Source organism: Limanda limanda, chromosome 16, assembly GCF_963576545.1.
Source record: "Limanda limanda chromosome 16, fLimLim1.1, whole genome shotgun sequence".
Lineage (NCBI taxonomy): Eukaryota > Metazoa > Chordata > Actinopteri > Pleuronectiformes > Pleuronectidae > Limanda > Limanda limanda.
Genome location: NC_083651.1, coordinates 2,099,096 through 2,126,260, shown reverse-complemented (window position 1 = coordinate 2,126,260; position 27,165 = coordinate 2,099,096). Strand labels below are relative to the sequence as shown.

The window sequence follows — 27,165 nt, the reverse complement described above, 5'->3', positions numbered from 1 at the left end:
GGCGCTCGCTGAAGCGTTGTAAGGGGGGGGGGGGAGTGGTTCTATAAATAGCATCGTGTTCTCCTCTGGGCGCTGTTCTGCCTCCTGCCTCCTCCCCCTCCCTGTTTCTTATTATAGCAACACTCGGGGAGAAGGGAGACATTTATAGAAAGGACAGCACACCACTCGTTCTTTCACTGTCTGTTTGCATCCATGTTACCCCCCCCCCATACACACACACACACACACATACACACGAGCAGCTCATTCTTTTCCAGTCACAGCAGTCATGTCTTGTTTTCTTCCCCGTGAGCCGAGGACGTGTGATGAAGACACGAGGAGCGAAGCATCAAAACATCATCATAAATCTAACCGGGACGGACGTTTACAGGTGGACACTCCGGTGACTCATTGTCCTCCTGTCCCTGTAAACCCTGATGGAGCTCAGGCTGAATGCAACATGTCCCACGTCCCCTGGGACCGGGTTCAGTTTCATAGAACATGAACCTGGAGTGAACGGGACTCGATGACAGAGATATGATGTTTGATGAGAGGGAACCAGAATTCAGTCTGGAGCTCAAACGCATCACGAAGAGAAACGTCATAATTCTCTGTGAGCGACCAAAGTATCTCATACCTTTCAAATTGATATTAATAAAAAACTGAATAAAGCTTGTTTCAATCAGTAAATTTACAAATGTCCCTGATGTGAAACGAATAAAGGATTATTTTATCTTATCTAAACTAGGAACCAAATATCATTGAGTTTAAGGAATTCGCTCAAGAAATAAATCCAGTCCAAATAAGGAAATTTCTCATATTTACTGACTCGCTTGTTTGATAAAAGCAGTTTTCGGGACATTTTATAGATAAACAAGTAATTGAAGAAATAATTAAATTATCTAATATTGAAAATAATCACTGGCTCGGCTCTGTTGACATTTTTATAAGTTCAAAAACTGGACCATGAAATTAATACAACTAAAACACCAAAGACTTTAATCTACTCTGCAACCCTGTGTGTGTGTCTGTATGTGTGTGTGTGTGTGTGTGTGTGTGTGTGTGTGTGTGTGTGTGTGTGTGTGTGTGTTAACATGCTGAACTCACTGTGAAGCTGTTGTTGACATTCTTTGTGCTGGACTCTGCAACGCTGGCGTCCGATAGGTCCACCTCGTCAAAGATAAGGGACTGCAGAGAGGACGAGCGAGGAGGGATGTCCCGAGGAGAGAGAGAGAGAGAGAGAGAGAGAGAGAGAGAGAGAGAGAGAGAGAGAGAGAGAGAGAGAGAGAGAGAGAGAGAGAGAGAGAGAGAGAGATAGAGGGAACAAAGGAGAACAAGAGAATTAACCCCTGGACGTGTCTTCTCTACAACTTAACTCGCTGTGACTCGTTCTCTACGGCGTGGAGACGAAGCAAAGCAGGTGGAACTTCTCAGCGTAAAATGGAGTCGTGAGAGAAATGAAAACAGAGTCTGAGGATAAAACTGAAATGTTTTCAGTTTTGAAAACGTAACACACAACTTTTTACCGCCGTTATTTTGAGAAAGTGACGCAGTGCTGGTGTGAGAGAGACGACAATGAGACCTGGAAGGACCTCAGAGACTCACAATTACAAGCTCAGACGATAGACACAGAAAAAGACTACAAACACAAGATGAGTAAAAATGTGTAGCGAGAAAAAGATTTAAACACAAGAGGAAACAACAAATATCATCTCAGGGGCACAAAAGAGACAAAATCTGCGATAAAGAGACAATTACACAATAGACACAAACGAAATGTGAAATGGCAACAAAGGGGAAACACTGTGAGTTGACAAGGACACACAAAAGAGCTGCAAAGAGACACAAATCTAAAATTATGCAAAGAATAGAGACATAAAATCACACAACTAAGGAGATAAGAAATGACCACAACGAATCCAGAAACGGCAACAAAGACACACAACTACAAACAGAGAGCAGCGACAAAGAGCTGCAAAGAGACACAAATCTAAAATGAGGCAAAGAATAGAGACATAAAATCACACAACTAAGGAGATAAGAAATGACCACAACGAATCCAGAAACGGCAACAAAGACACACAACTACACACAGAGAGCAGCGACAAAGAGGTGAAAAGGACAAAGAGACGTAACAGTGACCGACAGCTGCATCTGGCTCCTGATTGGTCGAGCGCACGCGTTGACATCATCAACTCAAGATGGAGAATTTCTGCATAATTTCTGGATCGTGAGAGGAGGCGGAGCCGAGTCGGCCATCTTTAATTTACAGGCTTCGGTCTGAATGGATTAATAAACCCACGAGTCGTTTAGACCCGAACGAGACGAGTGCGAAGAACACGACGGTGAATGTTAATATGTTTTATTGAATTTGTCTTTTATTGAGACAACATCTGTCCAGTGGACGGATGGACAGACAGAGGGGGGGGGTGGGGGGGTGGAGTCCAACCAGGAACATGAGATCCTCACCGGCCGAGATGCTGGGGCACGCAGCTGAAAGAGCCACAGGCCAGAAACCAGCGCCGTCACAGGAATGCCCTCTGACTGTGTGTGTGCGTGTGTGTGTGTGTGTGTGTGTATGTGTGTGTGTGTCTGTGTGTGTGTGTGTGTGTGTGTGTGGGAGGGAGGAGTGAGTTGCTGCAGCTGTCAGAGGGAATGCCCAGTTAACGACGCTCTCCCCAGGCCTGACTGGAGAGGGACACCAGCCAAGGATTACTCTGTGTGCGTGTGTGTGTGTGTGTGTGTGTGTGTGTGTGTGTGTGTGTGTGTGTGTGTGTCTGTGTGTGTGTCTCTGTGTGTGTGTGTGTCCCAGCTCTTCCACATATGCCTACGAGTGCGTGTGAGTGTGTTTGTGGAGTGTCGGCCAAGAGCGCCTAAGTATGAGTGGCATGCCAACACAAACACCGCCCCCCCCCCCCCCCCCCCACCCACCCCTGTTGCAGCGCTCTTGGCTGATGTGCCCCCCCCGCGTCACGTGTACAACATGTGTGTGATTACTTTCAGTTCTTTTTCTGTCTCTCACACAAACACACACACACAGACACACACACTCGGCTGACTCGGGGGAAGCTGTGATGAAAGCTGACAGTGAACGGTGGACAGAGGCAAACGTCCAGAACCTCTGAGGCCCATAGATCCTCTCCTCCTCTCCTAGCTCCCTTATCTCCTCTCTCCTTACACCAGCCCAGAGGAGAGGAGAGGAGAGGAGGGGAGAGGAGGAGAGGAGAAGAAACAAGGAGAGGAGAGGAGGGGAGGAGAAACTGAGGAGAGGAAACAAGGACAGGAGAAGAAACAAAGAGAGGAGAGGAGAGGAGAGGAAACAAGGAGAGGAGGAGAGGAGAAGAAACAAGGAGAGGAGGAGAGGAGAGGAGAGGAAACAAGGAGAGGAGAAGAAACAAGGAGAGGAGAAATTGAGGAGAGGAAACAAGGAGAGGAGAAGAAACAAGGAGAGGAGAGGAGAGGAGAGGAGAGGAGAGGAGAGGAGAGGAGAGGAGAGGAGAGGAGAGGAGAGGAGAGGAGAGGAAACAAGGACAGGAGAAGAAACAAGGAGAGGAGGAGAGGAGAAACTGAGGAGAGGAAACAAGGACAGGAGAAGAAGAGGGGGGGAGAAGAAACAAGGAGAGGAGAGGAGAGGAAACAAGGAGATGAGAGGAAACAAGGACAGGAGAAGAACCAAGGAGAGGAGGAGAGGAGAAACTGAGGAGAGGAAACAAGGACAGGAGAGGAGAGGAGAGGAAACAAGGAGAGGAGAATAAATAAGGAGAGGAGAGGAGAGGAAACAAGGACAGTAGAAGAAACAAGGAGAGGTGAAGAAACAAGGAGAGGAGAGGAGAGGAAACAAGGAGAGGAGAAGAAACAAGGAGAGGAGAGGAGAGGAAACAAGGAGAGGAGAAGAAACAAGGAGATGAGGAGAGGAGAACTCAGGAGAGGAAACAAGGAGTAAAGAAGAAACAAGGAGAGGAGAGGGGAGAGGAGAGGAGGAGAGGAGAGAGGAGAGGAGAGGAGAGGAGAGGAGACACTGAGGAGCTGAGATGTCTCCTCCCTGGTGGAGGAATGAGGAGGAGGTTCCTCTCAGGGCAGCACAGCCAGCCAGGCACCGTGGAGACACCAGAGACGATGGACATGTCTGGGATGAGCTCTTATCTACAGGCTACCATCGCTGTGTGGCCCGAACAGAGAGAAGTCAGCGTCTGATTGGAATGTTCCACTTGTTGACTCGTCTTTACCACAGGACAGAATCAAGAAAGAAGCTTGAAGCAGCTTGATCATGTTTCTTTTTCATTCTCTCATCCGGGCCATCGAGCGACTTAGTGCTGCAGGAGGACGAGCAGGACACGGAGCAGGAGACGTGTCTGTCCACACACGTGTCCTGCTGTCCAACCTGCAGCTTTATATCCTTAACAGTGCGTTCATGTCATAGGGTCGTGAAGAAGCTTCTGACTCGTCTTCCTCCTGCTCTGAGGAATCCTGGAGCTTCTTAACTTTTGTGCACAAAACGGCCAAATTTGCACGACCTCCATATATTTCCACTTGTTAAAACTGAGCCGGTCTGGACCCAGCAGCCGTATGACATGAAGGCAGCTCTATGGTTTACAGGTGAGCGGCTCAGCTGTGGTTCTGGCAGCGCTGTGCTGACCCGGATTCTCACGAGGCCTTCCTCCGACCCGCTGGGACCCAGAGGGGGGGGCGAGCGGCGTGCGCCCGTCCAGCACACGGACAGAACACGCCAGCACACGCGGCTCCTGGAGACCCGGCGCAGCGCCCGCTCCTGCCAGCGCGCCACGGCACTGCCAGACTGGCACGGGTGCAAACACACACACAGACACACACACACAGACACACACACACAGACACACACACATGTTTCACAGCAGCAAGGTTTGGTCGGGTTTGCAGGAAAGAGGAAAGAAAGTTCAAAAGGTGAGAAACTAAAATGCACTTTAAGTAAAAACAGAGGAAGAAAAAAGGAAGAAAATTAAGATGATAAACTGTAAGAGATGATAATATTAAATAAGAATAAAAAGGAATCTACAGCTGCAGCCAAATCAGTAGCTTAGTACAGAAGGAAAAGTAAAGTCGAGATAGAGACGCTGGTTTTGGGAAAGAATCAAACTGTTTCCAGTCAATTCAACCCAAACCCTGATCATCGGCTTTGAAAAGGGAAACATCGCAAACTGCATTGTGGTCACGTTGTGTTGCACTTGTGTGTCTCTCTTTTCTTGTTCGGTGTGTGATCTCAGTCGGGAGATCCATGTTGCACGGGGGGAATCACCGGGTCAACCTACCTTGGCGTCTTTGGCGTAGTAGAGGGTTCGGCCTCTGAGCTTGAAGTAGCGTTTCTTCCACCTCTGGAACGAGCTGGTCTGTTTCAGCAGGAGTCCTTCCTTTATACTCGTCTGCACGGGAAAACAAGAGAGAACAGAAAACTGTTTTCATGGGGCCTCGAATCAAAGAAATCACACGAGTCCAACTGGGTCGTGTATTTATCTACAAAGAAAGGAATAGACCAGAAAGTGAAGAAGAAAGGAAACTAATTTCTCTGCATAATGACGGACAAAGAAGAGAAAGAAAGAAAGAGAAACAGAGGACAAAGGGACAAAGGTGGCACCACATCGACTCCTTCTTCCAGGATGCATGTTTGCCAAACTTAAAAATAGACTCACATCATAATAACCCCACTTAACGATGGATGTTAAACACACACCCTCGTGCGTGTGAACAGTTTGAGAGAAAGACAGAGTGAGAGGAGGAGGAAGAGAAGAAGAGAAGATGGAACCGATGGGAAAGTGAAAACAGGTTTTATCTTATTTAATAAACCTAAAGAATGACGGGAAAACATACAGAGAAATAAGGGATTCCTGTGTTCAATACAAAATGTGTGTGTGTGTGTGTGTGAGCGTCGCATCAAATCAGATCACGTGTCACACACTCATCATCATTACAACCACTATCATCTCACACACACACACACACACACACACAGACACACACTGAGCAAATACTGCGAGACATGGAACAGTGCTCATGGAAAAGATAAAACACACACATATACACACAGATGGAAATGCTGTGTGGGGGGAACTTCACTCTCTCTGGGCACACAGAGGAGAGGTGGGGCACACACACACACACACACACACACACACACACACACAGACACACACACACGCAGAGGCTATTTATAGCGAAGGAAGGCTGCTCGCTGCTCTCCGAGGGAGAATTACAAACAGACACCGAGGCCTGAAGCTGACATCCTGCCCACCAGCTGTGTCAACTTAAAGTCAGAAAACACTGCAGCAGCATTCAGCCTCATTGTGGAGACACATGCACACACTGGCGTGTCACACTGAGGCAGACACACACACAGTGAGAGCAAAGCTGACAGCGACAACATCAGAATTACAGTGAGATCATTTGTTCCCAGGCAGGTTCGTATCTCCGAGGAAGATATCGCTGGATCTAAAAGTAGCTGCACAGTTAACCACCATGAGGAGAGAGTGAGATTCAGTGATTTAGATGAAGTGATACTAAAGAGACCTCCAGTGATGTTGTGTTGTACTTCACATAAAGTCTGGGACTCGGTGGAGGCAGATTATAAAAAAAAAGACACAATCAAATCAGCAGACAATGAGATTTCATGGTTTTTATGCTTGATCACTGCTAAATGTCTTTCTCCTACACTTCCCATGATGCAACTCCATCATATCATATTTCATTAGATCCTTTCTGTGCTTCCATATGCTCCTGGGAAGGTCCAGTTTATAGAGTTGTGATGTTTTGTCCTCCTGATTTCAGTGTGTTCATCTGCTTTGTAAACAAACATGTTGTGTTTATGTGTTTAAAGCATTCAACTAAAAACCTTGACTCCTCTTTCCAATATTTGCATAAGAACAATAAGAAAAAACAGGGTCCCGCATTAATATTATTCAAAACATGCTGATTGTAAATAAAGCGATTACGTCAGCAACTCGACAACTTTCTGAGTTCCAACTCTTCCCAGTCGGGAACTAATTCTTCCGACATTCCAATATTATTGTTGAAAATATTCCTCTTAGATCCTAAAACATCTTCTTCCAAAGCCGGAGGAAAAGTTGCACTGAACGGACGATGTGAGATTCAGGAGTTAACGACTTTAAGAATCTAACAAACGTCTTCATCATCAGGAGCCGTTGGATTTCCTGAAACAGCTTTCACGTTAATTCCCTGTTTCTCTTCCATAGGTACGAACGTCTGAGGAACACATTCCTGCCACGGATTAAGGTGAAATAACTGGATGCTGACTTCCCTAGAAGGACTTGGTTGTGTGACTGAAACACGGGCGGATGAAGTCATCTCCTCATTTAGACCTGAAGGAGGTGAAGCTTCTCCTCAGCAGGTTCTCGTTTCCACACACGTGCTTTTCTGCTGAAACTCTGGAGAACGTGTTGTTCATCATCGAACTATACCACCATCGATGTGTTGCTGGGACGGATAATCCCACCAGGAGGACTGGGAAAGTTAATGAACATCTCATGACTGGAACACACACACACACACACACACTGAAACACACACACACAGACACACACACTGAATCACACTCACACACACAGACACACACACACTGTGTTGTGCACGTTAAGCTGAGGAACTGAGTCATTACACAGCAGCATGAGGTGAACTCCTATTGACACCACCAAGCAGACTTTAAATAGACGCTCACTTTATTAGGAACACATGCACACCTCTGTATCCGTGCAGTTATCCAATCGGCCAATCATGTGACAGCAGTGCGATGAATTTAAAACATGCAGATTCAGGCACAACCGTAAAACGTCTGCAGAGAAACTTTCAGACTCTGTAACTTTCAGACTCTTTAACTTTCAGACTCTGTAACTCAGAAAACTTTTCCTCTGCCGAGCCGGAGCAGCAGCAGCGACTTTGCTCCAGTTGGATGTTCTATTTTCTATTTTGTCCCTCCTTGGCCTCCATAGTTCCTTTCCTTGTCTTCATCTCCTTCCTGTTGCCAAGTAGGCCAGAAGTGATCTATAAATAGTCGCCGCTCGCCTCGGCGCTCCGCTCCTCTCTTCGGCTAAACTGTGAGACAGGGAGCGAGTCCTGTGCCAGAGAGGAATGAGTAACCCGAGCAGCATGTACCTTACACCCACACTCTGCCTGGCCACCGACAGAGGGACACACACACACACACACTATAAACAGTGCACACACACACACACACACTATAAACAGTGCACTCACACACACACATGCCGATACAATGGACAAAGGCACAGACAGTCCAAATGAGTCCAGCAGCTGTGGTTGGTGGATAAGAGCGGAGCAGGAGTTCCCTGAGCGACTAAATGAAGAGAGACCAACAAACTATTAATGATACCAGGACAAAAAGCTGCTGGTTCACACACACACACACACCCGCACACACATACACACACACACAGACACACAAACCTCAGTGAATTTAACACAGAACAGTAACAGTTCAGCCTCTCTCTCTTTCTCACCTAAAGCTCCAGGGTGCTGGGTCCTAAACCAATTAGCAGCTCCTCCTGGGCTCTGTCCAATTAATCAGATAAAAATGCTCGACTTTCCATCTCCTCCTCCAGTTCGCTTAATTGTTTTGTAACTGCTTCGATGCAAAGAGCAAAGGTTAGAGATTCTTAAAATATCAGGCCTCACAGGCAGGAACAGCGCTTCTCATTTTGACATGTTGAGGTTATGAATCAACATTCTTATTCAAATAGATCATGGGCTGAACTGGTTCACTGAAGACTTGATGGGAGCATGAAATGGGAACACCTTCTTCTCCGATTCCTCGTGGATTATTCGATCTAAAATATCAAACGAGTGTCCCAGAGTCCATGTGTTATCTAAATGTCATATTTTGTGCAGTCAGCAGTTTGAAATCAGAAGAACTTCAGTTCATGACAACGTAAATCAGACTCTGAATGAGTTTCAAATTATAGCTCAATCAACCAATCATCACAGGTCTGACCAGAAACCTTAGAAGATGATGAAAACTTCAGTCTTATGTGATATTGAAGGATTATGGATATAAGTGGTTACAAGTGATGGACAGAATGAATAATTCTTCCTACATAACACGTAATCAATGAGCTTGTTGTTGCCTTCGTGCAGAACTGACTCCTCCCTCTTTATGCTGAGATAACAAGTTGTTTATTGAAACCTTATATTAAACCAGAAGTAAGCAGAGCACAACAGTCTCCTTATGAAACCACATTAAAGCTGGATTGTTCAGAGATGTTAACTTTTCTCTAATGAATGACATTAACATCAGCGGAGTCACCAGGAGGTGACCGGGGGGGGGGGGGGGGGGACGGGGGGCGGTGGGCGTACAAAGCTCAGATTGTCACATCGGTGACCAGGGGGGGGGGGGGGGGGGCTTCCAGAGTCTCGCCTGTGGTGAGATTCAGCCGAGAGAAGCACTTCTGTTAAGGTCAGAGAGAGACTGTGTGGTTTCGGTTTTTTGCTTTTTCTGTATGAAACCAAACCGCCATCTTTCCCTCGGCTTCATCTGGAGTCTAAACATAAAACTGTTTGATAATGCTGTCGTCACTACGGCTGCATGTTTCACTGCAGGATCATTCTGTACCAAACTTTTTAGCCACTTGCCAAACACACAAATCCACAAACTTGAAGGAGCTTATGTTTGGAGGCTGAGGCCACTTTCCTGTGTGTACATGTGTGTCGTTGCATCTACTACACACATCCAGGAGCACACATCTATAGAAGAAAGATATCTCAGCTTTCTGTAGCTCCAGATCATCTCCTGAAGTTATCCAGAGGGGCTGAATGTGACAACGCAAACATCCGAGTCAGAAGAATCTCCCAGTGAGTCCATATGAGAAACAGCAGGATTATGTCCAGAGCTTCCACATCTCAGGATGAAGAAGAAGAGCCGTACACGTTGTTGTAAACGAGTCGGACCCAACAACCTGCTGCTGCTGCTTCACAACACTGACTACACAACATGTCCAAACCCAATTGTGCGAACATTGTCCAGAGTTCATGTCTGAAACCAGCTCGTTGTCGTTGTCTGAGAATTTCATCTCATGACTGATTAGACAAAACTGCCTCGACAGCAAGTGGCCGATCCATCAAGACGAGAGAGAAACCCACTGTCTCCTGGAATCACTCGCTCACTTGTGTCTCTATCACCGACTCGTGTGTCGTTCCTGAGTCAGACTGGATTCTTCTGTGCACTGCAAAAACTCAAAATCTTGCCAAGTATATTTGTCTAATTTCTAGTCAAAATATCTCATCACACTTAATATAAGACAAAATCACCTAAAGAGTAAGATCTAAGTCAGATAAAGGAGCTTGTTTTTAGACAGTGCATCTTGAATATCTTGTTAAGCGAAACAGTCTTGAAAACATCTTGTCTTGAGTCATATCTCAGATGAAACAAGCTTTTTTGACATGTCATAAGGTTTTTAAGCTGCTGTATTATTCGTAGGGTTGCAAAGGGGTGGAAAGTTTCTGGTAAATTTCCGGAAACTTTCCGGAAACTTTCCGGAAACTTTCCATGGGAACTTTAGCTCGGGAATTTTGAAAAAAAAAAAAAAACGCAAATTAAACGCTGAGCAATAAAAACATCATTCAAAACTCTATTTTAAAGACGTATGGAACGTTGAGTTTCAAGCCTCCACTGGTCATTCTTCCATCACATGCACAGATAACTCCCAGCATGCTTCACTCTACAGCAGGGCTATTGAGGCCTGCTGTAGAGTGCAGGACTAGTCAGGTAAGTTTCCATGATATTACTGGGACAATATATTAGCATGCTGATTGAGGATTGTTCATCTGTTCATCTAGACTATTTCCATTCATTTATCCATCAATTGTAAAATATGTTTACAGACGATTCCAATTGTTTGGCTAATTATTTATATCTCTGGCATTGCATTAGTGTTTTTTACAAACTTTTTTCTCATCTTATTCTACAGAACAATGCCACGTGCACTCTCTCATGTGTGGAGACATTTCACCTCATCCAATGTAGAAGGAAAGGCTGTGTACATTTGCAAATACTGTGCAAAGACCTATGTTAAGAATGACACAACGATGCAGAAGCATATAGTCAAGTGCCCAAAGTTTCCTCAGGGCTCAAATCAGCCTATGACACAACAAAATGTTTATATTTATGTCTGTATATGACAAGGTAAATACAGTTAGTATAAATTACCCACAACATTTCCAGTTTATTCCCGCTTATTCCCGTTAATTCCCGTATATTCCCGTTTATTCCCGTTAATTCCCATGGAAAGTTTCAAACTTTGAATATTCCCGGAATTTTGCAACCCTAATTATTCGTAAAAGATGAATCGCCTTGTTTCAAGAAATAGACTAAACTTGAATTGAGACAACAAATCTGCTCAATTGACAACTGCAGGTCAACATGCCCAACTCGAAACAACTAAACAATCTGGTTTGTTCACCGAGCGGCGCTGAGTCTACGATTCTCTCCCGTCTCCTTCCTCTCGTCCCCTCCACCGCTGTCCTCTCTGCTGCCTGTAATTGCACCTCTGGACCCTTCCTCCTCCAACTCCCACCACATGCTAAAAATTACACCATGTTGATGGGAAAATTACAATGCAGTAGTTGGGAAGAGGGGTAATTCCTTCTGGTCCACAGGCACACGGGTATAGATGTGTCGAGTGGGAACAGGCCACGTTAAGTGATGTTGTCGAGGCCAGTAATTTACACACAATTACCTCGGTTAGATTCAGCTACAGCATCGGACACACAACGACTCCACTTCACATTGTTTCACAGTGGGAGGGAAATAAAAACTGAAACACGTTTAAAAATAGGGATTCCCTCATTTAAAGCATTGTGTTCTCCTCAACTTCTCATCATCACGTCCATGCGCAATGTTTAAATGTGAAGTGGCAAAGTTCCTGTTTATTCTTGGAGCGATCTTTCAAAGGAAGAAGAAGGAAAAACAAGTGTTGGCTTTTCTCCACAGGAAGTACAAGACATTTGTGTGGTCGGAACCCACAACACAGTGTTTCTCCCTCTCGTGCTCGTTAGAGTGTTTCATGTGGAAACATTATCTCAGAGCAAAATGAAGTTAAGGAGCATTAATGTAACAGGCTGCATCCAAAATCAATCACGTATCACTTTATCGTGAATTCTCCATTTTGTAGAGCTGTCTTATTGTTTATTGACATAATGCATCGTGAAAAGAAGTGTGTAACCGGTGGGCACTGACCGAGCAACACACACCATCATGCAAAGTGCTCCTGATGAAAGACGGTGATTCTACTCTTTGTTCTCATCAGTAATATCTGAATTATCTGGAGGATTAAAGTCACACTGGTTTATATTTTCCACATTTTCACAGACCAGTTTTAAAACAGGTGGATTTAGGAAACATCTTAATATTTCAGATGTCGTCACAGATCTGTGAGGCTGTAAAACATGTAAAAGAGGAGCAGCACAAACTGCAGCAAGAAAATCTATTTCTACTTTTAAACATAGTAATTCAACGTGCTTTTTTAACCTAAAAGTATTAATAAATTTAAAATGAATTATGGGATTTTCCACCTGCTGACATTATTGTTGTTTACACGTCAGAATCCTGTGATAAATATAGAAAAGTCCCTGTATAGGACGTGGGGACGAATGAGTGAAGGATTTTGGACACAGCCTCATTGTCGTATCTTTAATTCAGGGGAGAGAAGGACGAAGGATGAATCTTCTCTCCAGCGTCTCATCCCAAACTTCATCTATCTGATCTGGATTGTGTCTGATTCACAGCAGCAGGTCCATGGAGGAGACCTTCAGCTTAGTTTACAAGCTGCATCTCCTCACCTACGACAGCCTGAGAAGACCGAGCTCTGAGAGCGGAGACAACAGGCGAGCAGAGGCGGTGAAAAGACCGTGATTCAACCACATGTATTTATAGCCGGATTCTGACTCTCCCAGATATTCTTATGTTGAACATAATGAGCTAGTTCACTGGATAAAAAGCCTTTAAAACACTACAAGTCCCTGGATGTGAAAGAAAAGAGTGAAATGATGCTCGTATGATGGAGTAATACCAGAGAGAGATTAATGACACATGATACTTCATCTCTGCATCAGCCGTTCAATCAGCAAAACCACCGACCAGCAGCGTATTGATTTGAAATGATGGGATCATAAGAGGCAATCAACAGAAGTGCACATCTGAGAAGATAGGTCATGATTTCAGAAGCTTCATGAACCGCACCTGCTCCACTCCACATCTGTCAGGGACTGTCAGTCAACTCCGTGTTAATGGAAGACGTGAACAAAATCTTACATCTTATATATAAACGATATTTCAACAGTTGTACGAGATAGAAAACCAGCTTCCAGTTTGATTTAATCATTGATTCTTTCTTCAGAACAAACGCTTTCTTTAGCTTCCACGCTTTGTTCGATTCTGCAAACTTTGCTTTTCCTTCTCGCTCCTTGTCTGCTTTGATTTCCTGACAATTTCAGTTTGTCTTCTTCCCAGAATTGAAAAACAAAGAGCTGGTAAATGTCAGAGAAGACAAACGAGACAGATGAGACACTCTGTGCAGCGCGAGTGTCCCTGCAGCGCCAGGGAGCCGCTCGACCAGGGGCCAAGGACCTGGTCGTCTAGGGCAACCGAAGAACCAGAGAGAGAGGGAGAGAGAGAGAAAGAGAGAGAGAGAGAGAGAGAGAGAGAGAGAGAGGAGTGGATGTAGACAATGTGATGGGCCTAGTGTACACCTGCATGTGCACACACACTCACACATGTACATGCACACACAGTCCAGAGCTGAGCAAACAACCCGGTGGAACAACACTCGGTGAGTCAGTGCCTGAATGATCCATTAGGAACTCTTAAAAAAAAACACACACACACACTGACCCACACGACAACAACTCTGAGACCTCTGCTAGCGTGACGACAACATGCTAAGAACACGGGTGCGGTGAAAGCAGAGGTGCTACACACGTCTGTCCCAGCTGTGGATCCTCCTGCTCAGCAGAACAGATCAGGTCTGTCTGGGTGTAATTAATAACCTTCAGCATATCAGAGTTTAAAATCATGACTCAACACGACTCGCATCCACTTTTAAAACTCCACCAGCGACAGGTGAGAGAAGAGTCCCGTCTCGTGCATCATGGAAAAACCCTCTGTGGACAAAGGGAGCTCAGCTGGATCTGTGTTTACACTCATACTCTCCATCCCATAATCCGTCACACTGGTGTATGATCCACTGTACTGGGAATAACACCGTATACACACACATAATCAATCTGTCACAACTTTCATCATCATTATTATTCACCAGCACCAAACATCAGCCTGGTTTAGAGTCTTAAATGTGCTTGAGTTTAATGTTAGTTTGAGAAATGAGCGATTTCACATTTCTACATCCTGCTCTAGAAGCTTCTGATGCAGAAAAACAATATTAATAACTGTGAGTTCCAGATTTCAGCCCGTGGCACGCTGCCCACAGGTGAGGGAACGAGCAGGAGACAGGTCTGACCGGACATTAATCAGGCTCACGTGCATAATGCAGCTGGAGTGGAGCAGTCAATAATTAAGTGCGTCCATGGGTGTGGGAGCCTGGCACTCGTTCACAGGGGAGGAGACAAGTGGGCCAGGAAAGCTAAGGTGTCCGAGGAGGGAATCAGAAACGCATCTTCTTACAAATTAAATTCATTATTTAAACTGATATTTATACTTTACAACCTGCAGCGTCACACTAAGTTGTATAAAGAGTCAGAGAACATCTATTAACACTTTGGTTTGTTGTGATGAAGTGTGAATGAGAAGGAGGGAATTAAAAAGAGACAAATGAAAAATCTGTTTATCTCAAGTTGTTAATGGATTCATGCGAGTTTAGAGAAGCAACTATCAATTATTCATATGATCAATCTGCTCGTGTTTCATCGATCAATCACTCAGAGCCCGCAAGCTTCTGAGTTTCTGCTGAAATCCACAAGTTTGATGAGGAGAAACCACAAACCCTCACATCGCATGAGCTTAAACAACTTTTACACTTATTTTAAACTTTGAAATTGTTTTTTATACTTTATATTTTGATATATTTTACTTATATTTGTATATTTCCTTTGTGAATCTTCAAAACAACACAATGAGATTTTAGGACGATGCTTTTCATTGTGTGTGAACAGTGACAGAAAGGTTCTTGAATCTCAAAGTAATAGAAGCTCACTTCTATACTTGTGTAATGATAAGTTAATAGATTTGTTTGCAACTTTCATTGATTTGCACCTTTAATAGTTTGACCTGTTTCATAAGCAAATGTAAACTCTATGAAAACAACAGGTTTAGGAAAGTTTAACCTATTCTCTCTGACACACTTGCAGGAAAGTTTCTGTTTAAAAGTTGTGTATTTATGATTGTGTTTGTGTGATTGTGCTGAGTGAGAAGTGATCTACAGACTCCATGTGTGTGATGGAGCTCAGTGAACACAGTGAATCAGTGCCTTGCTCAGGGGCAGTGTGTGTGTCTGTGTGTGTGTGTGTGTGTGTGTGTGTGTGTGTGTGTGTGTGTGTGTGTGTGTGTGTGTGTGTGTGTGTGTGTGTGTGTGTGTGTGTGTGTGTCTCCCTCCATCAACACACACCCTGACCCTGAGAGTAGAAGAGGAGGCTCACCTTGCTCCGGATCTGCCCGGACGTGGACACCTTCCGGATCAGCTTCACCGGACCCTCCTGCTCCGCCTCGCTGTCCGAGGACTCGGGTCCGGAGCCGGAGGCCACGCCCACCACCTGGGCCTGGACCCCCGCCGCGGACACCGGCCCTTTCTCCGGCTCCTGTCGGGGGGGGGGGACACACAACCAGGCCGGGTTAGTCGACCTGTTTCCCGGCTGAGAGGCGTCGCTCCTCGCCGTCATGTCTCCGTGTGTCTGCCGGTGTGTGGGCTGGAGCCCGATGGGCCCCACGGTGCAGGCAGCCCACTCCTCCCCTCCCCGCCCGAAGCACACGGCCCCACCGCGGAGCTGCTGCTGCTGGAGGCTCCGGCCCACACGACACGACCCGGGGAGACCGCTTCGTGAGGCCGCCTCGTCCAGGAGGACGGGACCGGGGGACGGGACCAGGACCGGGACCGGGACCGGGACCAGGACCGGGACCAGGACCGGGACCGGGACCGGGGCTGACCCCAGCGGCTGCTCGACCCCGGCCCCACCGAGCAGCTGCTCCACACGACCCACACATTCAAACTATAAACTCACTGATTCTGTCATTATCTAATCTCAAAAACAAAACAAAATTCATAAGAACCTCAGTGAAATGACCTTATATTTTGATTTATGATGTTTTAACCCACATCACTTTACATTATAACGCATTTATATTCATAATAAACACCTGAATTTACTTTATATCGATCCGAGCTGTTGGGTTTTATCTTTATTTTACAATAAAACATCCCAGGATTTGTCCTGATGTGGATGTAAAGACAGATTTAAAACCAGAGGTAAATAAATATCAAGATGTTTCCAAGAAGAAACCAGAAAATAGAAGAATCCAGACTCTCTGATCTGAGGATAATGAAATAGAAGCAGATCTTTATCATTTGAATCATATCTCATATCTTGAATCCTTCTGGTTCTACTACATTTAAACCTCAGATCAGCACAAAGCGAGAGGACCGAACCCTGGATCATCTCGAACCATCAGCAGCTCACTGGTTTCCTCCTGAATAACAAAGAGTGGGAAGAGTCCCCAGTGGACCGGGCTGCCTCACCAGTTCCTCCCAGGCAGGGCTGCGGGTGAAGCCGTACACATCCTCCATGCTGCCGGGCCTCGGCTCGGTGCGCTGCCCGGGACTCGAGCACCGGGATCGGGGGAAGCTGGAGGAATGATCCGCCTGCTCCGTGTGACTCGATCCTCCTCCAGCAGCTCGGAGCTCCACCGCCACACCTCCGCTGCTCCACCGCTCCGCTGCTGCTGCCTCCTCCTCCTCCTCCTCCTCCTCCTCCTCCTCCTCCTCCTCCTCCTCCTCCTCCTCCTCCTCCTCCTCCTCCTCTTCCTCCGCCTCCTCCTCCGAGAGCCTCCGAGCCGAGCCGAGCCGAGCCACAGGTTCCCTCCTGATTCCTCCCGTTATTTCAGACCTGTTTCATTTATTATTCACATATATGTATTCAATGAATCTGGCTATTTAGCTTTTTATTATTATTATTTATATTCTCTGACTTTATCCTATAGAGTAGTTTTCTGTACAGCAACATTTTTGTTGTGGAATATGCTATTAATAAATAATAACGAGTATAAAGCCTGAATATTGTATTATATTCTCTTCCAGTTTATTCTATTCTATTCCTTTCGTTTCCTTTCTATTCTGTTCTATTCTATTCATTTATATTCCATTTGATTATTTTCTATTCTATTCTATTCTTTTCGATTCCATTCTTTTCTATTCCATTCTATTCTACCCTACCCTACTCTACTCTATTATTTTCTAATCTATTCATTTCTATTCTGTTCTATTCTATTATTTTATATTCCATTTGATTATTTTCTGTTCTATTCCTTTCTATTCTGTTCTATTCTATTCTGTTCTGTTCTGTTCTATTCTATTATTTTCTATTCCATTTGATTATTTTCTATTCTATTCTTTTCTTTTCGATTCCATTCTTTTCTATTCCATTCTATTCTACCCTACCCTACTCTACTCTATTATTTTCTAATCCAGTCCTTTCTATTCTGTTCTATTCTATTATTTTCTATTCCATTTGATTATTTTCTGTTCTATTATATTCTACTCTATTATGTTCTATTCTATTCCATTATATGATTTCGTGTGATTCAAAAAGGGAAACAATAATTAACAATAATTCATATTTTCTTATCTTTATAATAAATATCATATTCTGCTCATTCTCCAAGTGTAAACACTGACCCGGAACCTTCGAGTCTCCTGTGAACAAACCCCTACGGAAGACTTTAGCGGCGGACCGCTCTGTCCCTCTCGTATTATCTTCCGGCTCTGACAGCAGCTGGCTGCCGGTGTTATGAAACGGGTTCGAGTCCGGACAGGACGTAGCGTGACGTGGACCCTGGTGCACTTTATTCATTCCGTGGGTTCGATGCCGAGGAGGTGACGGAGCAGTTCGAGATGCACCGACAGGTCCTGAGCCACCGGGGCGCCTCGGCCGTGGCTGCCCGGAGGCTGCGCTCCGTCCTGGGGTCAGTGCTGGGGAGAGACGCCTGGATGGGGAGGACTCATGAGGTCAAACTGATCAACACAGCCGCAGGTAAACTGTGTGTTAATATCACGTATTATGAGTTATTAACACGTTTAATAACACGTTTAATAACACGTTTAATAACACTGTTGATAACACACACAGCTGGAGACAGGACTGGTAACAGTGAGACACACAAACACACGTGTTCAGCTGCTTTATTGTTATTAAAATACACCAGTTTTATGTTTTATAGTCAAACACAACGAGCTGACGTTTGTCTGATGGGAATTAAAATTAATTGTAACGGGGAATCAGATAAATCCTTTGATATAGCTTGTAGGTGAAAGGTCAAAACCAGGATGTGTCAAGTCACTACGTCCAGTCAGCAACAGGTTAACTTGCATGACGTCATTATAATAACATAACACGTATTAACTATTTGTTTCTACATGAAAGGTTATATCTTATTCACTTCATTCGAGTCCAAGAACGTGTTTTTATGGTTCTACTTTCTGATAAAAATTAAAATTATTAACTTTATTTCCTGAAGCTTCATGTCAGTTATAAAGAATTAATAAGACAACGACAGATATTTATGACAGTTTAGTGATTTTAACTCTTAAATTCTATTAATTATACTAATGAACTGGTTGGGTTGTAAAAAAAAAAGAAGCATCAAAATACATTTATAATCATATAATATATGTTATACTTACGATGCTTAATAACATTTACAACTGTATAACTCTTTTGAAATGAATAGACATTTCTTGGTTGTTCAAAGATTATTTTCCATGAATCAATTATTGACTATGAACTTGACAGTTGGCTGCACAAGTTTTTAGGATTCAGCTGTGAAAAGGTTTCTATATTCATTACTAATTACTAATTCCATAAATCTTTTTGTGGCTGAGTCTAATCCCTAAGTCCCTTCTGGTTGCTGACTGGACTTTGTTGTGATCTGTACTTGTAATGAAGTGAAATCCAAACTTTGCTGATGTTTTAAAACATGCATTCACTTTCTGTAGTGTTATAACTTTGTTATGAACAAATATAAACAAACGTTTCCTCTTCTTTCTGTAGGAGACACAGTCAAGATCGGAGAAATCTCCTACAAACTGAAAATACCTCGGAATCCAGAGCTTGTTCCTGTCAAACACAGTGGGTTTATTTTATTAAAGTGTTTAAACTAAACATACGTCTGCATGAAATGAAAGGAACGATATGGTGACCGGTAGAACAAAGGTCACTAACACTTTGTTTTGTCTGCTAGTTCTAGACTCTCTACCTCAGACAGTGGCTCAGCACCTACGCTGGATCATGCAGAAAGACCTTCTGGGACAGGACGTGTTTCTCATCGGTCCCCCGGGACCCCTGAGACGATCCATAGCCATGCAGTACCTTGTGAGTACACACGTAACACACAGACTCACACACTCTGTTATCTATTGTAACAGTGAAGCCTTTAACATCTGTTTTGACTTCTCATTAACCAGGAACTGACCAAACGGGAGGTGGAGTATGTTGCTCTGTCCAGGGACACCACCGAGACGGACCTGAAGCAGAGGAGAGAGATCCGCTCGGGGACGGCCTTCTACATCGACCAGGTGAAGTCCTCCACTGCTTTATGAAACAACAAGAAGGGAAATGACCCCAAGGAGGAGTGAGAACCTCCAGTTGAACCAGGGGGAGGGGATTGGTCACAACTGAGACTCGTTAGCCAATCAACTCCCCCTGGATTCAAAGACAAGAAGCTGAGGGAGGGAGGATGAGAGAGAGGGAGAGACTTCATGAGAGAAGGCGCTGGACGCCAACAGAACTTACTTTTTGTTAAGTTGGAAAATAAAACAAGTTAAAATACAGTACAGAAGACATATGTACCATGATAAATATCTCCAGCTCCTTGGAGATGGTGCTGAAGTCAGATCAAAGCTTACAATTCAAACACACACAATATATATTTAAATTTAAAGAAGGTTACACTATATACATGCACAATCAGATATAATATTTACATGTGGAAACATCCAGTCACCAATAAGAACCAACAGAAGGATGAAAGTACATTGTGTGATGAATATGAAGAAGGAGGATAAGAGTGTGAGGACGATGCTCTCAGATTGTGTTGACTGTTAAAAGGGCAGATGTTTCCATGTTTCTCCGGTGTCTGAGTTTGAGCAGTTTCCAAACCAGGCGGTGGTACAGTGAGTGCGACCCGTATAACCTCAGTGCCGTTGATATGGGTGAAGCTGGGAGTGGGGGTGGAGCTCTTTTGTCTTCTTGGTGCTTCTATTGAGGTTGTAAGAGGTGGTGGCTCAGCTGCCTGTTTTAAAGGTGGTGGCTCCTGACCGACTGAGATCTGCTTCTCAGAAAGTCTCGAGTCTCAAAGGCCGATGTTAAGCTTCTCTTAACTTGTCATCCCTCTCTGGAGTCGACTTGTGACCTCCGACCCCACGTAACCTTCCTTCTGACCAGTAGATGTTGGAATAGGCTCGATCACCATCAATGTCTCTTCTCCGAGCTCTGAGAGTCAAAAATAGACTGAACCTGACTCCTCTCTGTTCTCAATCGCTCCAGGATTTGGATTTGTGTTACAAAAGATAGCTGGAGTCAAATGAACGTGGGCACAAGAAGAAGAAGAAGAAGAAGTATAGCAGAAAACTCTAATTTAATCTCATGACTCATATGAACACATTAGGTTCATTACAGCTCCAACTGAGAAGGTTGTGTTTCTAAATTTACATTTGTCAATCGCCCGTACTAACATTATTTAATTTCTTCATCTTTTAGATATTATAACATTAAGACACACATTTTGATCCATGATAATTACACTGTAGATACCTGGTAAAATGGATAAAAACAATAATTGACAGTGCTTTTCTGTTCTCTTCTTCCTTCAGTGTCAGTAACACATTACGTAACATCACCACTCGCCCTCCAGCTCCTCTCTGTTCGGTTCCGTGCCACGTTTTGATCGATCAAGCTTCATGCAAACGTACGCCCCCTCACTCCTGGAAGTCAAGTAACCATGGAGAGCAGCTCCTCATTACCCAGCCTGGGTTCTGTGAGGAGAACTTTCTGTTCTCCCTTCATCTCCATTTGCTGCTCAGGGCTTTGGAGAAACGATTCTGAAGAAAAAACAAAACATAAATCCACGTAAGACCATTAAAACCTGTGACTGGGCTTCGAGGAGCGAGTAGCGACACATGAGGAGAAGATGTGATAATTAACACTTGCTCAGTCAGGTCATTATCTGCAGCTAATTAGCTCACGGCTTCATTTGTGTAAAAAAAAAAAAAATACATCAGTTGTGTAACAGTTCAAAAATCACCTCCATGGAAACAGGGGGAAGCTTTTCTTTGTTTTATTCTCAGAACATTTATTGTGAGAGTTAACACGTGAACCTGGTTTTCTGAAGCAGAAAAACTCAAACGTCAATAAGAGCTTTTTATTCTCATTAGACCTGTGACAGCAGAGAGATGATATGAACTAATTGTCCATGTCCAGACTTGAGCTGCGGTCGTTGTGGTTCATGGTCGGGGTTCGAACCCCCGGGACACTCGGGTGCCACAATGAACCGAACATTCCCTGAAACCATAAGAAGCTCACACATCTTCTTCTTCTTCTGCGCATGTTTTCACCTTCCGTTCGTTTCATATTGTCTTGAATCATGGCAGCAGTCGAGCTTCCTCCAGAGAGCTGCTCCACTGATCTAATAATCCAGCTCTGTCCTCAAAGTGCTGGTTCCACCTGAGACCAATCCCGACGCTAATTCACTGGAACTCGTGAGCAGCGGTAACACACGTCCATCACCGGTCGCCGAGTTCCAAACACAACTTGTGATTTAAACGACCGTTACTGAACACGTTGTTTTATTGTCTAGAACAGGGGTCACCAACCTTTTTTAGACTGAGAGCTACTTCGAAGGTACTGAGTAGTATGAAGGGCTACTTGTTTCCAGTGGTGGGAAGTAACAAAGTAGAAATACTTCGTTACTGTACTTAAGTAGATTTTTCACATATTTGTACTTTACTTGAGTATTTATTTTCCTGACGACTTTTAACTCGCTACATTTGAGCACAAATATCTGTACTTTCTACTTCTTACATTCTCAAAACTGGCTCGTTACTTGAGCAGCGGAGGTTGGCTGAACGTGCACCTGACGTGAAGGCCCTATTGAAATTGTAAGGATTATTATTCAGGCAAATGAAATGCTTTTTGAGGGCTTTTATTAGGTGACTTTACATCATTTTTTGAAGGTATTCCCTTTTCAATTCACATTCGTTTTCCCTTTCCTGCTTCGTGTCAACATCTGCACATAAATACAAAGCTCGAAGCAGCAAGTGGTTAACTTTTCTTAAAGAAAATATTGGAAGTATTTGGTTTAAACAAAAACTGTTGGTAAATAGACTATCATTGGTTGGCCGTGTCTACTTAGTCTTACACGTCCACGTAAACAAAACAAACAGATTTAAAACAAGTCGAGATGGAAAAACAAACAACACAACCAATTATATAAGCAAACGCAAAAACAACTTTCAGCCAACACAACCAGAAACTAACACTCTGTCATGGACTACTGCATATTTACGCACACAATTCAGGTTTTTTAATGGACCTCGCCAAATGGAACCCTGGGTAATCAGGCCCAGTTTTCCACTCACTTTAATGCCAATATAATTTTTGCAAAGATATCATATATATCTATATATTGCCAATTCCAATCCTTAGTCGCCCTTTGTGCTGACTCAACACAACTTAGAAGCTGTTGAGTCCTATATATGTATTGTACAAACTGGCTAATGTGTACAACTTCAAGCAGGGTTGTGTCTTCACTTTGTCGTCCCTACAGGCAAGATACCCTACAGGTGTGTTGTCACCCTGCTGGAAACAAATGCAAACACAACCGCAGGCCCATTCAGTGAAGATAGTCTAATGATAAATAAACAGGCTTACATGTACATGAGAGGACAAGCTGGCGGGCAGGATTACAGGTCAACATCCAGGCAGTTACACAATACAGCTAATAGACACAAAAGGTTCTAGACTCTAGAAGATACAGATACACAAATATTCCTGGTGTTAAGTCCGTGGAGCTACCTCCTCCGTTTCCTGCAACGAGGAACGCCAGCCAACGCTTGAAGGCAACGAGGCTCAGCCGCCACCCCCCCCCCCGCTCATCAAGATCTAAACAGGTGTCGTCTGTTTCCACGGCAACAGCTCATGAATAGATCCGACATTATCGATTGCACTAATAGGTGTGAAGAGATTTCGTGTTCCCTCGTCTTCTTCCTCAAATCCTCGTGGAACATTGTGCCATCGAATGAAATGTGGGCAGAGTGTGTGTGTGTCTTTGTGTGTGTGTGTGTGTGTGTTTGTGTGTGTGTGTGTTTGTTGGCTCACTAGATGGAGTTGATTTCTGTCCCGTGGGTGCGATTAGTTCTGCACATGAACGCATCACAGCCTCCGACACCTACTTCGTGTGAAGAACTGAAAACATGTGCAAATAAGGACGATTTCCTCTTGAAGAATGTTTTCATATGGTAGGAGGTGTGTGTGTGTCTGTGTGTGTGTGTGTCTGTGTGTGTATGTGTGTGTGTGTGTGTCTGTGTGTGTTTGTGGTTGTGTTCGAACTAGAACATCCAAGTATTCCTCTGGGCCCTGCGCTGATTTGCAGCCCTATATTCAGACTTTTTGTGGTTCCCTGTGCTCTTCCTCCGCTCCCTCCTCTCCCTCTTTAGTTCTCTCTCCTCCCCCCTCTCCCTCACCCCCCCCCCCCGCATGAAGGACGCAGTCACATGGATGTAATCGCATGCATGTCGTATTTTTGACATCTCCAGTGGTCACCTCTCTCCAGTTAGCAGGCTCTTATGTAACACAGCTTACCTCAAACCTCTGCTGCTCATAAGTCTGTTTTACAGGAATAAAAAACTGTGTAAACCAAACCAGCGAGTTGGTTTAAATCCTCCGAGCTGACGCCAGCAGCAGCAGCGGTGACCCGAGGCTTTTTGTTTTCATGTTGTAAGTCTCATGAACACTTTAGGTCAGGAACCCTATGAGGGTTTCATTGAGGATAAACTGGTTAAGTGATGACGTTTAATACCCAAAAGGTTCAAGTTTATCTTCACTGTCACATCATAATATTCAGAATTTCTTTTTTTTCTGGCCATTATGTAATTGGTTGGTGGAGGAGTGCTACTGATGGATGATATTTCTGGTTTAAAACTAAATTAACCAGATTCACTAATAACCTTCATTAAAATAAATGTCAAAAGCTGCATTTTAAAATAACTGTTATTACTTAAAGTGTAAAAACTGGAGAGAAGCTGGAGAATGAAAGAATGTCACAAATGTGTTGAGAAGGAAGAAGTTGTTGTAAAACTGAACACAACCTTTATCCACGTCCAGCGGCTGCAGATGCATTTTGACTTGTGCACAGAACACTTGCATTATCCTACAAAAATATTATGTTATATATTATGGTATATATTCATTTGTCTTCTCTCCATCAGCTTCTCTCTAACATCCCTTGCTAAGTGGTTGCTTAATGCTTGTTAGTGAGTGATGGGAAGGCCTATTCCCTCCTCAGCTCAGTTAGTGTCAGCAACACAAAGCCTGTCTGTCCCCCCCCCCCCCCCCCCCCCCTGGTCTCGCTCGCCACCCTGCGTCACTTACATTTCTAACAATTATCTGATTACAGCGTTGGTGCCCAAAATGGATCCAGAGTTAAATTTAGAGCATCTGGTCCCCACTATAGTTTTACGGCTCTGCTTCCCACACAACCTGCCACGTATTTACATGTTAACCTAATTACACGGCCACTCGCGCTGCGGTCCACCCAGACAGCTAAAGTTTCCTGCCTCTTGACGTCAGACGTGCTTTTTGATTTCTGCAGAAATGTGCGTCCACACACACACACACACACACACACACACACACACAGACACACACAGACACATGTTTAACCAAGCTGAAGTAAGTTTGATCCCTAATTTCGGGAGCAGAAATAGTTCTTCCTAAAACAGCGGAGACAGTTTGGAATCCTGGTTTGGAGGAGCACAATAATCTGAGCACATCCTCAGGAAAGGCTTTATGGAAAGATCATTTTGTTATTAGAGCACGAGGAGCTGGATATAAAAAATGGTTTTAACTTTGACAACGTTCACACAGGGTCAGAGTCTGTGTTGGAACATAGAGGAGCAGATCTGACCTGAGCTTGAACTGATTCAGTGATTCAGAGTTAAGCCTTCAAATTAAAACCTTTCCTGATATACCAGCAGAACCCCATGTTTTTTTGAACATTCTTTTTATTGAACATTTTCAGAAATTATAACAGTCCAGCACAGTACATACAGATTATATGAAATATGTAGCAAATCCAAAATACATCTACAGCAATGATCTCAAAAGTCCTAATTAGGTCTTACATTTCAGGCAGTTGCAGTCTGAGCTCCCAGGTACCTCACCACTTTATCAAACTTAGCTGTAAAAAGGTCATTCTGACTGTTGATACGAAATCTTAGTCTTTCCAGAGAAATATAATCTAACATCAGAGATTTCCATAGATATATTGAAGGAGGTTCATCTCCTACCCATTTGGTCATAACAGCCTTCCGGCCCAACATAAGCAGAAAATGTACAGTGTTTTTATGTGGTCTTAGTGATTCAGGAATATAACCCAATAAACATAATATTGGATTAGGCTGTATTTTCTGTTTAATTATCTCACCAACCTCATCGCATACATTTTGCCTGCTCTCAACTTTTTAATATTTGTTTTCCCCCCCAGTGTGCTGTGAGGGCGGCCACACAGGGCCGGGTCCTGGTCCTGGAGGGGCTGGAGAAGGCCGAGAGGAACGTGCTCCCCGTTCTCAACAACCTGCTGGAGAACCGGGAGATGCAGCTGGAGGACGGACGCTTCCTGATGTCGTCCGAGCGCTACGACAAGCTGCTGCAGGTCAGAACACTCGCTAAGGTCACGTACAGCAGCGGAGGGAATCCTTCTCCCTGCTAACTGCACACACTCCTGCCTCTTTTTTGGAACTTAAGTTTTTATTAAACTCTTCTTAGGCCTGGTACGTGGCAAATTAAACATGTTTCTTTACACAGGAACAAGTAGTATATGGTTGAGAATTGACTCTAATAACAGACTTTGCACATATTTGTCTCAAAAATAGGCAGCTATTACAAAACAAAGTGAGTACATAATGATATCCACTTATACCTTCATTGCATACCTGCACACCCCACCATACATGATATAGCATACATCATATAGACATGTTGCTGAGGTATACAGTGTTACAGGATCCCACTTGGGAGAAACACAGCAAAACAATAAAACCAGAGTCCTAGTGGGGATCATTATTCACCTTTATGTAATTCCAAAACCTGTCCACTCCTGCCTCTTGATCACGGCTCTTCTTCATGAAGCCGTGTTTCCCTGAATCTTCTCTCCGGAGCAGTGAAGCTTCTCACTTCTTCTACGCTGCTGTTCTCGTGTTCCCTCTTCCTATAAATACTTCCTCAGACTCAGTCATGTACCTACAGTAGAATGAAGGTTGGAGTTTTGTCCGTTGATGTATTGCAGGAGCACACCAAAGAGGAGCTGGACGACTGGAAGATCGTCCGTGTGAGTGAGGACTTTCGGGTCATCGCTCTCGGTCTCCCGGTTCCCAAGTACAAGGGCAACCCGCTGGACCCTCCCCTCCGCTCCCGCTTCCAGGCCAGAGACATCTACCACCTGCCGTTCAAAGTCAGTCCTGGAACTCACAGATTACTTCACACCAACAAACTCAAACATGGGAGAGGGGGGGGGTCTGGCAGAAGGCGACGCTGTGTTATTTGTTACTGAGTCATCCTCATAACACACTGGAGATAAACTTCCATGGAACTACTTTGTGTTTTCAAGTTTCGGGAAACGTGAAACATCAAACTTGTACTGCAGAATACTACTGAATCTGCTGTTGAATGTAATATTTCAGTGACTAATGAGTTAAA

General features: G+C 44.2%; 2 protein-coding genes across 3 annotated transcripts in view; one reads left to right on the top strand and one right to left on the bottom strand.

Annotated features, from left to right (window-relative positions):
- Nucleotides 1-16,812, bottom strand: part of dgkh (diacylglycerol kinase, eta) — a 48,965-nt gene extending 32,153 nt beyond the window's left edge. For both annotated transcript variants that reach the window (XM_061088478.1, XM_061088476.1), the window contains exons 1-5: nucleotides 16,719-16,812; nucleotides 15,625-15,783; nucleotides 5,265-5,375; nucleotides 4,616-4,774; nucleotides 1,087-1,167 (exon numbers count right to left, since the gene is read on the bottom strand). In XM_061088478.1, the coding sequence (XP_060944461.1) occupies nucleotides 1,087-1,167; nucleotides 4,616-4,774; nucleotides 5,265-5,375; nucleotides 15,625-15,783; nucleotides 16,719-16,766 (558 nt within the window). In that variant the 5' untranslated portion in view covers nucleotides 16,767-16,812. The remainder of the gene's footprint in view (nucleotides 1-1,086; nucleotides 1,168-4,615; nucleotides 4,775-5,264; nucleotides 5,376-15,624; nucleotides 15,784-16,718) is intronic.
- Nucleotides 16,813-17,980: 1,168 nt separating this feature from the next.
- Nucleotides 17,981-27,165, top strand: part of vwa8 (von Willebrand factor A domain containing 8) — a 67,623-nt gene continuing 58,438 nt past the window's right edge. Inside the window, exons 1-6 of the mRNA XM_061089214.1 lie at nucleotides 17,981-18,228; nucleotides 19,246-19,323; nucleotides 19,436-19,566; nucleotides 19,659-19,769; nucleotides 25,955-26,122; nucleotides 26,756-26,920. Coding sequence (XP_060945197.1) covers nucleotides 18,090-18,228; nucleotides 19,246-19,323; nucleotides 19,436-19,566; nucleotides 19,659-19,769; nucleotides 25,955-26,122; nucleotides 26,756-26,920 — 792 coding nt within the window. The 5' untranslated portion in view covers nucleotides 17,981-18,089. The remainder of the gene's footprint in view (nucleotides 18,229-19,245; nucleotides 19,324-19,435; nucleotides 19,567-19,658; nucleotides 19,770-25,954; nucleotides 26,123-26,755; nucleotides 26,921-27,165) is intronic.